This window comes from Acanthopagrus latus, chromosome 13 (genome assembly GCF_904848185.1).
Source record: "Acanthopagrus latus isolate v.2019 chromosome 13, fAcaLat1.1, whole genome shotgun sequence".
Taxonomy (NCBI): domain Eukaryota; kingdom Metazoa; phylum Chordata; class Actinopteri; order Spariformes; family Sparidae; genus Acanthopagrus; species Acanthopagrus latus.
In genome coordinates, this window is record NC_051051.1 from 12576738 (window position 1) to 12592535 (window position 15798).

The window sequence follows — 15798 nt, forward strand, 5'->3', positions numbered from 1 at the left end:
GGGAGTGGTATAACATTTATTATAGGGTGACACACAACACAGAGCAACATGAACACATGCTGAAAAAGCCATGCTGGGTCAGTTTCTCAAAGGCCAGTGTTACGTGAGAAGCCACAAGATAAATCCACATTATAATTTTAATAGAGGTTATAGATTATTTCCATGACAATCAACAGATGGACGCAGTTCAGATGAAGACAACAGTTAAGGCATAGGTCTATAGTTTGGTCTTTAATCACACTCCCCTCTAAAATGCCACTTGGAGTATCAGAGAGTTGCCTCTGATTAGCCAATGCAAATCGACAAATTATATTGGTTGGTGCACAAGTGAATGGCTAAATAACTAATTAAGTGTGTGTTCCCTTGTACATTAGCATTGCAGAATGTCATAATAAAAGATTAGAATGAGGTTTACAGCGGAACACCATATATGTAAAACATACACGTAATCTACAGGTTAGTCTAAAATGATGTCTCATCTTTCCTTCAAAGATTACTTAATATTATTTAACAAAGGCACAGTGCACAGAAACAAACTCCACTTTTCTAAAGGACAGGACCATTTTTTAGCATCGCACAGTCTGGAAACAACCACTCACACATTGATAAACCTGGGTCAGACATGTGACGAACATAAGGTGATTCACCACTTTTCAGTCAAATGATTCTGCAACTGTTCCATTTCCAACCAAAAATGTATTCAGAAACTGAACAGGGTGGGTGAGCTGTGTGTTTCTTGCCAAAGACAAGACAGAAACTGTCAATCACCCAATGTGCAGCTAACTTACAAATGACATCCATTGGCCCTACCAGAGCACCAAGTGTTAACTGGTGGAGGGCTCTGCCAAACTGCAGTCAATGATCGCAGTTTCACATGTGACACTGGGGGATCTTTGACACACCGACAGCTTGATATAAGATACTTGTTAATAAAAATACTGGCCATTATTGTATTTGTGGCAGTGTTTCCAACATTTGCAGCAGGTAAAACAATTGCAGAAGCATTGGAGGGAACTGTAACATTCATGACAAAAAGAATAAAAACAAGATGAAATTTGCTCAGACCAAACAAGCCACAAATCCCGTGTTTATTCAGAGACAGTAAACAGTGTGACTGTGAAAACCTCATGATGGTCGGCAGCAAAATAAAACATTTAAAAAGGTCAAAGGTTCTGAAAAGTGGTTGATAATCATTCACAATGTGGTTAAAAAAGGGCAAATTAATTGTGTACACGTATAAGCAGGTTGGATAATGTAGGGAAAACAACACAGTCATGACAATATGCAGTTTAAATTTACAACAGGCAGCGACACAAAGCTCATTTAGATTGAAGAGTAACTCAGTTTGGGTCAAAATCCTTCCAAGTTCTCGAGGTTGAAATGTACAACTTGTTGCAAACTGTCTTCACACCACAAATGATGATGTAACACTTGCTGGCTGACATCGGCTTTCAATGGTTTACCGATTGTAACAGACTTTGCGAAGTAATTAGATTGATCAAATCAGAAAACAAAAAAATATAAAAATTGACATGTTGCAGCAGGAAAAAGAAAACTGTCCAACTGCTCCACTTTTACTTTTAGCCAACCAAACACAAACACCACAGATGGTGTTAACAACCTCATCACATGCTTATCTACCAACTCCATAAGTCAAGAACTGACTGAATGTAACATTAAATACCTGCTTTGTCATCACAGATTAGGGTGTGGTCAGATATGCAACACAGTGGCAACTTTCAACCTGGTGAAGAGTGGAGTTACAAAAATACGTACACAAGGTGAACATTTCAAACAACATCTGAGCAACACACATCTGAGACTAACAGTTCTGGGAAAGGAAAGACAGAAAAAAGTCAAATTAATTAAAGCTCACACCCTGAACGTCTGAGTAACAAAGAAGTGTTCAGTGAGCCTGGCAGGCGTCCAGAAGATGGTTTAAGGCTACCGTAATCTTTTTCTAAGTATGGCTTTGTGTTATGCTTTTGCTGAGCATATATATCTGTGTCTAAACACATGACAAGAGGTGAAGAGTAAACACTACTTGTTAGTATAAGCAGATGTTATAAGACCAGGGAACAATATCTAAACATCATTCATCTTTAACAGTGATATACTCTGACATAAATCTTACTGTCCTAAGGTTTGGGCACTTGCGTGGTGAACAGGCACTGCACATTGAAACAGAGAAGACAGGCAACATGACAATGTACCGCGAGGTAAGAGTTATCATACAAGTGATTCAAATATCACTGATATTGTAAATTTTACAATCACAGTGGGTGAAGATATGCTGAGCTATAAGTGTAACAGCGATTTGGTTATCCATAAAGTTCTCTGAGATACAGACAGATCTGACTAACAGAAATTTCAAAAGCAAAGATAAAATAAAGGCTACCAATTCCATTCTGTTCAGTCTACTAAATGCTACCTCAATTCCTCGGCTCTGAGCATTAGATGAATAACTGTTTAATAAAGAGAACACTTTGCTCTTCTCCCAAGGTACTTAAATGTCTAATGATCAATATTCAGGTTTGTCCCAAATATTTGAGACTCTTTACAGCAAGTACTATTGAAGACTGTGCTGTTTAACCTCCTATAAATTGAGTTTGACACTACCAAATTTAAACTCTGACAGTTGTCTCTCAGAAATACCAAACTATGCTTTGGATGGTGTGTAGAACTGAACAGGACAGCAGCATTAAAATGCTGGCTAACAAGTACAGTGTGATAAGAATCAATGTATCTGAAACAAAAACTAAAAATAACAGAAGATACACTCATTCTGGTCCTATAGAAGTAAGGCCCCAGCTTTTTTTTTCCTTTAGAAAATTAAAAACCTTTTAAAAATATAAAAAACCTCTTGGTTGGCGTCAAGTGTTTCTGGTCAAAGGCAGTTGCATAAGGGGCTACAGGCTGAAAAACTATTGTCATGCTTGAGGCAGATATATGTTGAAGGATTCAGAGTAATGAGTCTGTGGCCTAATTCATCATATGGCTGTCTGGCACTGTTGGCCCACCATCTTCTGGAGCAGAGGAATCTATGGGAGCAGAGGACAGAGAAGGATTAAATGGTTATAGCAAAGAGGAATAAATATAACAGCCTGGATCTCAGTGATGCCATATATTCAATAACTACAACATCATATTGAATTTACCCCTTTGGAATGAAATATACGACTAGAGGAGACATTTATTAAGTATAGGGACTTGCTGCTGAGAATTTATGTTGATAAAAAGTTCATGCTACTGTACTTTATTTGACCTTTTTTTGGTTATACTTTATTGGTGGACAAATTAAACTTCAGCGTCCCCTGAAGGCTGATCATGGTTATCAAAGGGGCTAATGGTACATTGAGACTAAATCTGAATCCAGTTTTGGCTTGTTATTTGAGTTACAAACATTTATGAGTACATGTTTCTATAATACCAACTGAAGACACAATGATTCAAATTATGCAGAATTACTCTAGATCAGAATGTTTATGTGATGAAAAGGCTGCAATTTAAACATTACAACTCTCAATGATAGTTTCCCTGGCACATCAGTCAACAAAATATTAACTTTAAGAACACCTAAATATGTAATGTGCATACTTTGGTTAAAACTGGATGGAATTAGAAGAAACCAAAAATGTTGAAAACATTTTTATTCACTCCAGGAAGTTCAACAAGGTGAAAATACAACAGTGACAAAATGTCAGTGCAACAATTCTCCATGCGGCCTCTCAGGCTGCTGCTCCCATTCCGGTGCCATTTCCAGTCCTGAAAACTTGAATGATTAACCAACAACTAGCATGGAGGCTTTAGCTTGGCAAGATAAAGTACTGCTGAGTGCCAGCAGGTGTTAAATGCCCCCAAGTCAACGGTTGTGATGTTGGATATCTAATTTCTTGCAAATATACAGATCAGCAGCGGTATGATGAAACCAATTTGTCTTCTTTTCAGTGCCAACACTCAAATTTGTACAAAAAGCCAAACATACAGCTGACCCTGAAGATAAAATACAAATAGGATCTCACCTTAGTCAGATCCACTCCAGTGAGGGCGTTGACAGACACAGGGAGTTCAGCTAAAAGACGGTTCACTTCTCCTGTCACGCGGCTTCCTTCTCCACTCAGGATGACAATCTCATTGGTCTTGGACAGAGGTGCGGCCACCTTACCGGCAATCTGATAAAACACAGAGAGCATCTGTCTGACAAAACACACCTCATACCGTATATACATCTAAATATTGACAGGAATACAGAAATATAGAAATAGAGAAACTGATGCTTGAGAATAAAAATATTTCCCAACTTGAGAATACTAGAAATGTGTTTCAAGTGCATAGGTGCTTGCTGCCTATAATTATTATTTTTTTAACAGTATACATGTTATTGTTAGCATTCACATGAAATGAGGCATTTAAAGAAAACAATGACATGACTTTGAAACCGGTCCTCTAAAGGAGCAGACATTGGGTAATCAGACCAAAAAACAAACCACTGAAATAACAAACTGTTTTAAAACCAGAAGTGTATAAATGTATATCACAGACCTTGGGCAGAGCCTCCAGGACCAAAGCTGTCTTGGCAGCGTCACCGTACTGCTGGTAGGCTTCAGCCTTCAGCCTCATCTTCTCGGCCTCTGCCTTACCCACCGCTTCAATGGAGGCAGCTTCTGCCTCACCGATGAAGCGGATCTTCTCGGCCTCTGCCTGTGCTGTCAGCACCTTCTTTGTCCTGGGGAAGGGTTAGAGAAACAGCAAAGGTGCTTTACTTTCATTATTCAGTCTTGTAATGTTGTGCCATGTGTGAGATTTAAAGCTGTAAGTCTAGGATCAGTTATTTGACCATTAAAATCACAATTATTCATGATTTACCTTTATAGCACCAGAAAACATTATCGTAAAAATTGTTGTTTTCTAGCAATATCAAGATGTTTTAGTCAGTTGAGTGAACATTAAACCATGTGTTTATAGATGCTGGTTGTGGAGCTTGGATTACTGTGTATTTAAAAGGCATGTTCCTTTCAAAAAGAAAGGGCAGGAAATGTTTTTTTCTATGAGCTGTGTCAGTCCCACTCACTTGTGTCCCTCGGCCAGCTGCTGCATCTTGTAGGCTTCAGCCTCAGCAGGTCTCTTCACAGTGGCGATGAGCTCCTTGTCAGTACGCTCGATCTCCTTCTCCTCAATGGCAATCTGCTTCTTCCTCTGTACCACCTCGATTTCAATCTCCTCCAATCGGATCTTCTGCTGCTCTTTAGCTGCCTGCAGCTCGTACGCCAGCTGAGCCTCTGCTTTCTAAAGTGGCACAAGGTTTTATTCATACTTTAGACTCATGTTTGATTGTTGACAATATATTAAGCCTCAACTTTACAACCGCACACCTTTGTGTTGACTTCCTGGTTAAAGGAAGCTTTCTGCATTTCCAGCTCTCGTTTGGAGTCTGCCATTTTTGTGTCAGCTAAGAACTTAACATCCATCATTTCTTTCTTACACTCAGCTTCCTGTAATAAACAAAAAGACAATGATAGGGAGATGGGTTAGAAGCAGTTTGGTGTTTTTTAAGACAATACCTATTAGCTAATAGCAATTAGCAGTAATGGAACAAATGTTTTTTTATTAATTGTTTCATTTCGTTTCCTTTTGAGGCTCCACTTACCCTGATGCCAGCATCTCTCTCTGCCTCTGCCACTCCGATGTCTGCATCCCTTTGTACTGCAGCTGTCTGAGTTTTGCCCAGTGAGCTCAGATACTCCACTTTATCATATACATCCTGTCAGGAGGAAAAATAAATATGGGAAACAAAAGTATGGTAAGACTATGGATGAATAAATTAGCGTAATTAAAATAATAAACAGGAAACAGTTGTGAAAAAGGTAAATGCAGAATTAAGTGGACTTTATGTCGCCATGTCTCAAACCTTGATGGTGAAGCTGAGGATCTCAATTCCCATGCGGCCGACATCAGGTGCAGCCACCTCTCGCACCAGAGTGGCAAATTTATCTCTGTCTTGATAAATCTGCTCAACAGTCAAGGTGCCTGAAAGGAACGGAAACGGGGTTAGTGCCTCCCCGTTTAAACTTCTGCAGTCGTTATGTGACTAAAATTGAGGACACTAATGGCCAAATTAAAAGTGACACTGTCATTTATAAATATCCTCACTACCATCTACCATGAACTAATATCAGAGAACTGATGATTTAAGATTAAACTAATGACAGCATTGATGCTTGATTTTTTAAACACCATTTCTCCTGTAGTAGAAGTTATACATAATTTGTAAGTGACAGCAAATTTTAAAGAATTTGAATAAACAGAGGCAGCACCAGCCAATTCACAAAATATATGTTGTCTGTGTTGTTCTGCCTCCTCACACTGACTATAATCAAATTAACCTTCCCTTGTTCTTGTTTGCCCTATGAGTGAACCAGATTATTTTGTTGATGTGCAAGCAGATATCTGCTCTGTGATATTACACACCTGCGGTACATAATGTGTTCATCTGAACCATGGAAATGAAACGGGGCCAGTGGGCCAACTAAACCAGCCTCTTGTAAACTGGCACATTTCACACCACACCAGCCACTCAGGTACAAAATATATCTTCATTTAGGCTCAGGGTCATCACAATACCATTTACAGTCTTCTGCTAGCAAAAACATCACTGGTTTGCAACCCTATAGCACATGTCAATCTCTATTGGTTCCTAGAAAATAAGTTATACAAACTAGATGTCCACATTTATTGGAAAAACTAAAACAAACAAAAGAAATCATGCAGTGATGACAGTTTTTTGGGACTACCCACCGAGGATGGCGCGCAGGTGACCCTCGAGGGTCTGCAGGATGACGCTCTTAATTTCAACGACCGACTTCCCCAGGAACTGTTCACAGGCGTAACCCAGTAATTCATTTTCCGTCATCACCTTCACCTGATGTCAACGTGGGCAAAGATCAAACTCAGCTGAACACACATCCACAAACACAGGCACAAATACAAATACAGGCACACGTGAGTGTGGCACACATGACAACATGACAGGCACTAGTTTTTGCTGTATCATCCAACAATCATTATCTATCTGATCTGTAACCACACATTACTCTTTCTTATTCAATTTGAGAAGATATGCATGTTTATAAAAAAAGTACAAACATTCACAATAATGGATGCATACAGGCTGAGATGTTTAAAGTGTATCAAACTGATGGTCATGCGTCACTGTTACTGATTTGTCAAAAACACCTTGCAGTATGGCAAACTGCTTCGAATCTTATTTATATAGGAAAAGGGACTGTAAACACAAGCAATTAGCTTACGATCTTGTATACAGCCCCCTTGACTGATATACAATGATTCAAAAAATTACTGGCAAAATCAGATCCCAATGCTTTCCATTTTGTATATTTCCAATACTCAATACTATCTATGAATGTACAGCGAATCATTTTAGAATTGTCTTTGCACAGAGAGATTTGTCTCCTTATTTCATATGATTTATCATAACCTAGTGACTGTAGCCATATTGTATGTGTGTTTGACTTTGTATGTACTACATACTTATAGCTGCTGCTTTCATATCAAAACTCAGTCACGAATACGTCATTAGATGTTTTACATCTGTGATCACAAGATGCAGACACAAATTTGCCCTTAAACTTGTGTCTTTTTGGCCAATAAAACATTGCTCTAACACTGCTGTTGTTCATGGACATTTTCCCTGTTAATTAAGTTTTACTTTGCACTGGCTAGATTCGTACACATGCAGTGCCAACTACACTTAAGAAATCTGTAATATGTCAACATGGTCAAAGATATCAAACACCATAAGTTATAATTAAGGAAATTAAATGAAAAATGAACATTAGTGGGATCATTTATAATAAAATTTAACTAAAGGAAAATCAATGACAATAATCTGAAATTTACAAGATTAACACGGGCAGTCACTGATAAAGTCAAGGCATAAAAAAAGTGTAAGACAGAAGGTTTTGGGTAATGTGGACTCCACAGGAGCTGTGAAACAAGAGAGTGAGCTGGGTCCTTAGGCGAGAGGTCTGCACATGGTTTTGTTTTGCAACATGCACTCATAACAGGGATGAGGGCAACACAAATTCAGGGAGGATGGACATCATTCCAAAGAAATACATGTCTGAAAACAGAAAAGGCTGCACGTCAGCCACACAACCACACACAGGACAGCTCAAACAGACAGCAGGGGGAGCCGTGCCACAGATGACACTGGAATAAAGACAAATAAAAAAATATTATGCCCTAACTCCAGACCTCCTACCCCAGTCCACTATCCTAGCCATGACAACACCCATCCTCCTGCCTTCTTCAGATCAACAGCTCCAAAATACAGGAAGTACGAGGAATGTGACAGAAAAAGAATGGTGTCAAAACTTTTCCTGACAACTATTCCCTCAGCTCCTTTTATTCCTCAAACAGAAGATATTTTTTCCAAAAAGGAAACATTTTGTCAAATTTGTTCAACTAATGTGGACTTCAAACTGCCCAGTGGCCTGATGAAGTGGGCAGAAATACACCCACTGAAAGTCACATTGCAAAATGTGTTTAAAATGGAAGAGTGTTATTTAAACCCAGTTGGGATAGAGGGATTAAGACAATACACTAGATTAACATCCTACTCTGGTACCCTTTAGATTTAATTTTGTGCCTCCCTCTCAGTCTGAACCCGTGTGTCTCTTTAATTAAAGAGGGACACACAACTCTGTTGCCATGAGACACTCCATAATGGCTTGGCTTAGGTTGGACCAATCAAACAGTGGCATGATGAGCCTCTCTGTTAAGTGAACTGTGTGAGACTGAGGGGCTGTTTGGCTCCAAACAGTGGGCTCATTGTCAGCATGCATGTAGGAAAGCACACAGGAAGGGAACATTGGCATGACTGTGGCTTAAATAGAGAACTGATAACAACGCATCTTGTTTCAAACACAAAAAGGAGAACTGGTATGCAGACAAAAAGGAAAATGAAAGAAAGCAGAATATTGCTGAGTTTTCAAAGAAAAAAATCCACCTTAAAAAGAAATGTGAAATGTGGTGACCAGTAGTTACGGTTGCCAGATTTCACAGTTCTGGGTCTTCTGGTGCAGGGTAAACGGGCATGGGCAGGATTAGGGGTGGTTTATCATGAGCAGGGGGCATGTTTTTAGATACATACAAATTTGCAGTATATCAAAATACATTGAATATTTCTGCCTGTGTGAATACACTGAGTCACTCAGCAAAACACTGATATAACAATCTTAAGTCATCCTGCTGAGAGGGGATTCGAGTTACCGTTATTACCATTCCCTTACGGGTTAGGCTACACAATAAACAAACACAAGCTGTAGTGTTTTTGCAAATCTGTATTTTAACTGTAACAGAAACTTCTATTTTTACATGAAAGTTGTTTTTTTCATTATTTGAGCTTGCCCTTACTTGTTCTTTTATTTTTAAGACAGAAGAGGAGAAAATGGCAAATGGTTATATTGTTGCATTGCATTGCATTTTTGTGCACACGAGCACTGGAATGGCTGTTTTACTATTTTGACAAGGTTCATAATGTTGTGTTTACTACCATCGCAACCTGCATAAGAAACTCACATGTGAAAACACAAGCAGCCCAGTCTGACCAGTTACAGTTATGGCAGCCACCACAAACGTGCAGTATCCTCGGAGCCACCACCATCGTGCCAGGTCGTTCTACTTTTCAGGTGGCACACATCAGTATGGTGTAGCACATGCTGCTGCTATGGTTGGAGGACCTAACGCCCAACTACGATTCCTTTGTAAAGAAGGCAAAACCTCGCCTTTTCTTTAAGAGATGACGCATAAACTAGAGCATGTGAGATTATCAGTTGTCCGAGGGGGAAGAGCGAGGGCATATTGTCCATTAGTTAACTGATCACGAATAGGGTCATTCTCTTGGAAAAAAGATTGGAATGCTATAATGGTTAGCCAATATACTTGAAAATATATCTGTGGGAAACACTGCTACCACATGCAGATTCTGGTTTTAGCAAGTGTAAAAAAAGTGACTGTAGCTTGTGCAGAATGCTACGGCCCAAAAGAAAAGACTAAATATTCCATTATAGTTTGCATGAAAATATATGTTCCTGTTAGCTTTGTTTTTATACAATAAACTACTTCTTCAAGTTATGCAAACTTTGAAAACCTGTAATATTTTAAAGTGCTATTAATAAATAATTCATTTATTTAGTAGAATACATATGATTAATACATCTTAGGTGTATATGTCTTTGTGTTGCCAACTTTCATTGTGTACTGGTATTTACCCAAATGGACTGTGGAGTAGATATATAGTGAATTTTATCTTAAGGTGGATTTTCTCTCTCCAACATTTCAAAGATTTCAACTTCGGATATATATATATATATATATATATATATATATATATATATATATATATATATATATATATATATATATATATATATATATATATATATATATATATATATATATATATATATATATATATATATATATATATATATATATATATATATATATATATATATATATATATATATATATATACATACACACACATACATACATATACATACACACACACATAAAAAAACATATTGGCACTGAACAGGTTCAAACAACAAAATAGCAGACACAATGAAAGAAACAAAAAAACATTGAGATTGACATTAAAATGCACGTAAGGCTCTGCCAAGACCCCATCTCCTGACACTACGACCAAGTTCAGACTGAAAATAAGACCGTCAACGCAGTGCAACAACTTACATTATTGCATGAGCTGCAGCAATAAAAAATACTAACCAGATTGGTCCAGTTTAAAGTCTTGACAGACACATGGTGCCAAGAGAACTGTGCCAATCCTGTGGTCTAATTAAAATGAATAGGAAGGCTGTGCTTTTGACAGTGTTACTGTCAGTCTGAATGCAGGCAGATTACTTTAACTAGATGTATTTTGCCCAGATATGAGGGATAATCATGCAGACAATATTCTGACCCAACATGTGTATGTATAGCTGTATAACAAAGTAAAATACGAGTATGCGTCATCACTTGAGCCCTCTGTATGAAACATCACCTCTGCTGTGATTATGGGGTGATGCCAGAGAAAGGAGGGGAGGAGGAGGGAGTGTGGGGTAGGTTAGTGGAGTCTGAACTGGCATTCCCGGAAAAGTGTGGTGATTTACCTGAGCCACCCCAGTGACAGTAATAGCTACACCCTCCGCTGTCTCTACATCCTCACACTTGGGCTGCAGGGTCATAATCTCAAGCGTTATCCTGTGAAGAATGTGGAAAAATATAAAATAAAAATTGACATGTTCGGAGGGAAAGCAAATGAAGGGAAGGGCCAGAACACAAGGAAAGAAACAGGACAAAGTGAAACCATTCACCCAAGGACTCCAGACCACTAACAACGGAGCAAAATGAGATGCCATCCAGAGCTCAAGCCTCATCAAATTTGGGATTTTGTCTGAATTATTTTGAAATGCAGCTTCATTCAAACTCAATTTGTATTTTGCATTGATTTCTTCAAATCATCTTTCTAGCCATTTTAATAGCTTTCATTTATTGACCCCGTTGCCAAAAGTGACTCAGAGTTCAGCCTTATAGGCGAAGCTGTGTCTCCCCTTCACTGCTGAGGGAAAAAGCCATGAAGATGAGAAAAACAAACACACACAGACGTTAGCTCGTTAGTTGAACCATTTTCCTGGGTCTTCCTTTGGTATCCATCACCAGCCACTGCTTTTGTTTTGTCTTTTGGTCTTTTGAAATGTATTACCTGAGCCACCCCTGTCACATCCAGGGGAACACCCTCCGAAGTTTCGATATTCTCGCAGCGACAGAGGATGGTCATAACCTCCAGAGACATTCTACGCAGGCAGGCAGGCAGGCGGGAATAGCAGAGGCAAAACAGTAAGTTGGACAACAGCTGTTAGGAATGTCAGTAACCAAGGTCAAGAGGAAGAGGGAAGAGGGAGGGGGCAACAGACACAACCTGACCTCCTGCTCTGCTGTTTTTGGCCACAGAGGATAGTTTCATATATGGTATGACACCTCTTACAGAACCAGATGTCACAGCAACTGCACAGCTTCTCTTGTCTGTATACAACTGTTTAAATAACTGGGACAGAGAGCAAGATTCATAGATCAAAAGTCAAGTCAGTGTTGAAAGGATTCTTGATCCCAGCATGTTTGCAAGATTGTATGTGTATAGAGATTACACAGGAATGTCCTCTGGAAACAATCATTATACTCTACTTCAGTATGAGTCCAGATGGACTGTTTATGTTAGATTATGTTTCAGAGCTGAATATAAAAAGAAAAAAAAAGGCAGAACTGTTTTTTTTTTTTTTTTTATAAATACGTTTTGGATGAATGGCTGTCAGAGTCTGATTGCAGCAACACTTGGAAGAGGAATCTTTCTGGTGAACAGCTCCACCTCTTTCTTCTCTACAGAAGAATTAGATCAATGAGTCACAAGCCTGGACATTAACATGATTACTGCATCACAAGCGGGAAGACACACTGCCTTCCCTTGTTTTGATTTTTGCTGTCCAGCACACAGGGCTTTTAACTGAAGTGGTCGCCACTCTGGAGAGGAGCAAGATCATCTGTCCTGTTTTTAATCCCCCAAGACAGCATCTGAAATGTTGACCAAACTGCACATTACCAGAATAAAAACAGGCGAGCGAGGATTCCTGGGACAGCCTGTCTCTAAACAGGATTTATAAATCCAGCCATGCATCGACTCGATTTTATTGTCATTCTCTACCGTTACGTTTCCTAGCAACTAAAGACAAAGAGCAGCACTTAATAGGACAAAGGGTAACCTGAAGAAGACACACCGGGGTTGAGAGAGGACAAGATCAACACCAGACAAAGCAAAGCAGGTTAGCAAAGTAGAAACAAAGAAGCAGGCAAAGATCAAATAACATCAATTTAAACTCTAGGAGCTCTAGAGGTAAAGGAATATTTTTGAAAGCCTCCGGTTTTAAATTATAGTATTTCTGGATGCTTTTTGTTGCTTTTGTAACAGCTTCATGTTTTGAAAAAACACCTCATGCAATTGAGGCTTTCGAGTGGAAAATAAATACACAGAAATGCATATAAATAAATGTGTGATCACTCTGAAATGAAAAAGTCTCAGAGACAGCTGGTCACATGAGAGCCCAGACTCTATTGGCTGTTTCATTGAGAACAAAAGCTACTTCACTAGCATTTAATCAGCAACTTTCCATGCAGTGACACAGTTAAAGGGTCACTAGATTGTTGAATACACAGTTTTAAGATCAACAGTGGGTAAAAGGTCAGACAAACAGTTTGCCAGTCTATCTATTTTCAGCCGCATATTTTCCACTCTTAATTAGGACTCAGACAAAGGAGTGGGTTTATTATCAAATTAATAAGCAAAAAAGTACGGAGAAATTATTTGCATCAGTGTCAGTGAATGGCTCAGAATAGGAGCTCAACACTACAAGGACAACAGTTATTTTTTGTATCCTTTGGTTAATATTATCTTTGTAACTTCCTTGCCCTCGCCATTATATACCATCTATCCCAGCGTTTTCTCAGAAGCTGCATTTAAAAAGCAGCTGACAGCTCTTTACACATTTGGTAAACATTTGGGTTTTTTTATATCAGTGTCTGTTGCCTTAATTGACTATAAATACCCTGTTTATTTTTCACTGAACACCTACCTATGAAATTAAACTATTTTCATTTTTGTTGTGCATCTTATTGTGAAGTAATCCCATGACTCTAATTGCATTGCAAGTACATTTGTTAAGAATTATTTTCAGACATGGATTAAGACAAACTGGTATCCACAAAAGTATTTATAACTTGAGGTCAGTCTATATGTGATTGACTCGAAATAATCTACAGTGCCAATGTTCAGTATGAAGGAGCGTGTCACAGAGTACAATAGTATGGCTTGCTGTGTTTTAATCATTACTGAAGCTCTAAGGCACAGATGAATAAGCTCCATGGATATCAGGCTTTGCCTACACCTTTTTTTTTCCCACAGAAATCTTCAAACATGCACGGATGGAGAAATCAAAAGGAGACACATATATTAATTTCCATTAAAGGGAGCCTTACTGTGTTTTGTAATGCACGTGTATTACATATTTTTAACCATTTGGCATATTTTGGTAAAGAGACATTTGTGCATATCCTTCGACAAGCCTAGTTTCTCTTACTCAATATGTGTCTGAGCCTGTCAATTCAATATTCTTCCTAAGATGCAGTGTGAGGATGACTTCTAATATCTGAATGAGGAACACCTTATCAGACATGTCAACATGTTGTGTTACATGTATCCTGTTCTTTAAAGCTGTATGAGTTAGTCTGTGAACATGGTACAATGTGAGACTGACCAGCTCTGAAGGATATTTGTGCATTTTTATTTGGTGTGGAGCCAGAGCAGACAGGTCTTACCTCTGGATGTCAGAGATGAGCCACCAGGCCCAGGCCCAGCCTCCCACAACATATGTCTTCTGATCTGAACCACAGCAGCCACCTTTGGAACAACAAGATGAAATGGACGTCACATGGTTATAACATGCAATACAACAGACATTTGACAGGGATTCTTGAAACTCCTGAAGTGGTTATAACAATTATTCTACACAAATGATGTATGCAAACAAGTTCAACACGTAAGACGAAAAGTTAACCCAAAAACGAAAATTCAGGTTGCACATTTACACTCCTTTTCAGCTAGAATCACTGCTATAACTACTAAAAGTAAGTGTTAGCGATCAGGTTAGTAGATGAGGACTAGACTCTAGACTCCACAATTTAAAAGGTGATAATATGTCATTGCTGTGTCCAATTTTCCCAATACTCCAAAGTTGAAAAAACAAACAATGGAAGAGTTCATTAAAAAGAATAAATGTATACATACACATAAATCACGGTCTTATCTGGACCTATGGTAGGGTTCGGCTTTAAATCCAAAGTAACGTGATGAGAATGATTAAGACCAGATCAGGCAGTGACACAGTTTTTAAAGTCTGCCAGTGGTTTCTTAGGAAGATGATGATGTGCTGTTCAGCAAGTCAGAAAAACATGCACCGGTCTATCTTCCAACCACAGCAGCCACAGTGTTTGTTCCTGTGGCGTTACACTAGAAGCATTCATTGCAGCTATGTTTCGCTTCTCATTGTTTGTCAGGATTAGGTTGTTTTTTTTTCTCGAATCAAGCTAGCAGAATGTGGAACACCTGTGTGCTCTCAGTGTAAATGATCCATTCTCATGGGCAGAAAACAGCTAATTTCCCTCCAAAGGGGTCTACAGATATCATACACTAAAATTTGATAATTTTAAAGAGCTGCTGGGGCCAATCCCAGCCTTGTCTCAGGGCGAGGGCAGGGTACTACCTGGACAAGTCACCAGCTCATCGCTGGGCCCTCACTGATGAGCATTGTGGGGTTCAGTATCTTGCACAAGGACACTTCCACATGCGGCTCAGCCCTGCCCAGAGCCGGGATCTGAACCAGCGACCTTCCGATCACTAGTCAACCTACTCTACCCGCTGAGCTACAGATTAAGGGCTGACTTTCGTCAACAACAAAAAAATTGTTGTCCAGAATTATAGGAAAATATAGAAAAGGTAGGTGATATATATGTCTTCCTGTGAAGAGGTAGGTTTATTGTTGGAATGCGGTTTTTAGAGTGAGTTAGGTTAATCTGGATTTTTCCAAGTATAAGTGCAGGTATAAAGTCAAAGACTGTATTAGGTTAAGTGGTAGATTTAATGATTTGTGATATCAGATACATAGACTT

General features: G+C 38.9%; 1 protein-coding gene across 2 annotated transcripts in view; it reads right to left on the bottom strand.

The window, feature by feature from the left end:
• LOC119031908 (flotillin-2a) overlaps positions 1-15798 on the bottom strand; it is an 18346-nt gene continuing 2548 nt past the window's right edge. The window contains exons 2-11 of one of the 2 annotated variants that reach the window (XM_037120699.1): positions 14449-14530; positions 11789-11879; positions 6796-6919; positions 5909-6027; positions 5648-5761; positions 5373-5492; positions 5072-5286; positions 4543-4726; positions 4023-4172; positions 1-3041 (exon numbers count right to left, since the gene is read on the bottom strand). In XM_037120699.1, the coding sequence (XP_036976594.1) occupies positions 2991-3041; positions 4023-4172; positions 4543-4726; positions 5072-5286; positions 5373-5492; positions 5648-5761; positions 5909-6027; positions 6796-6919; positions 11789-11879; positions 14449-14530 (1250 nt within the window). In that variant the 3' untranslated portion in view covers positions 1-2990. Of the gene's footprint in view, positions 3042-4022; positions 4173-4542; positions 4727-5071; positions 5287-5372; positions 5493-5647; positions 5762-5908; positions 6028-6795; positions 6920-11195; positions 11287-11788; positions 11880-14448; positions 14531-15798 lie in introns of both variants that reach the window. The other variant, XM_037120697.1, reaches the window with a different exon arrangement.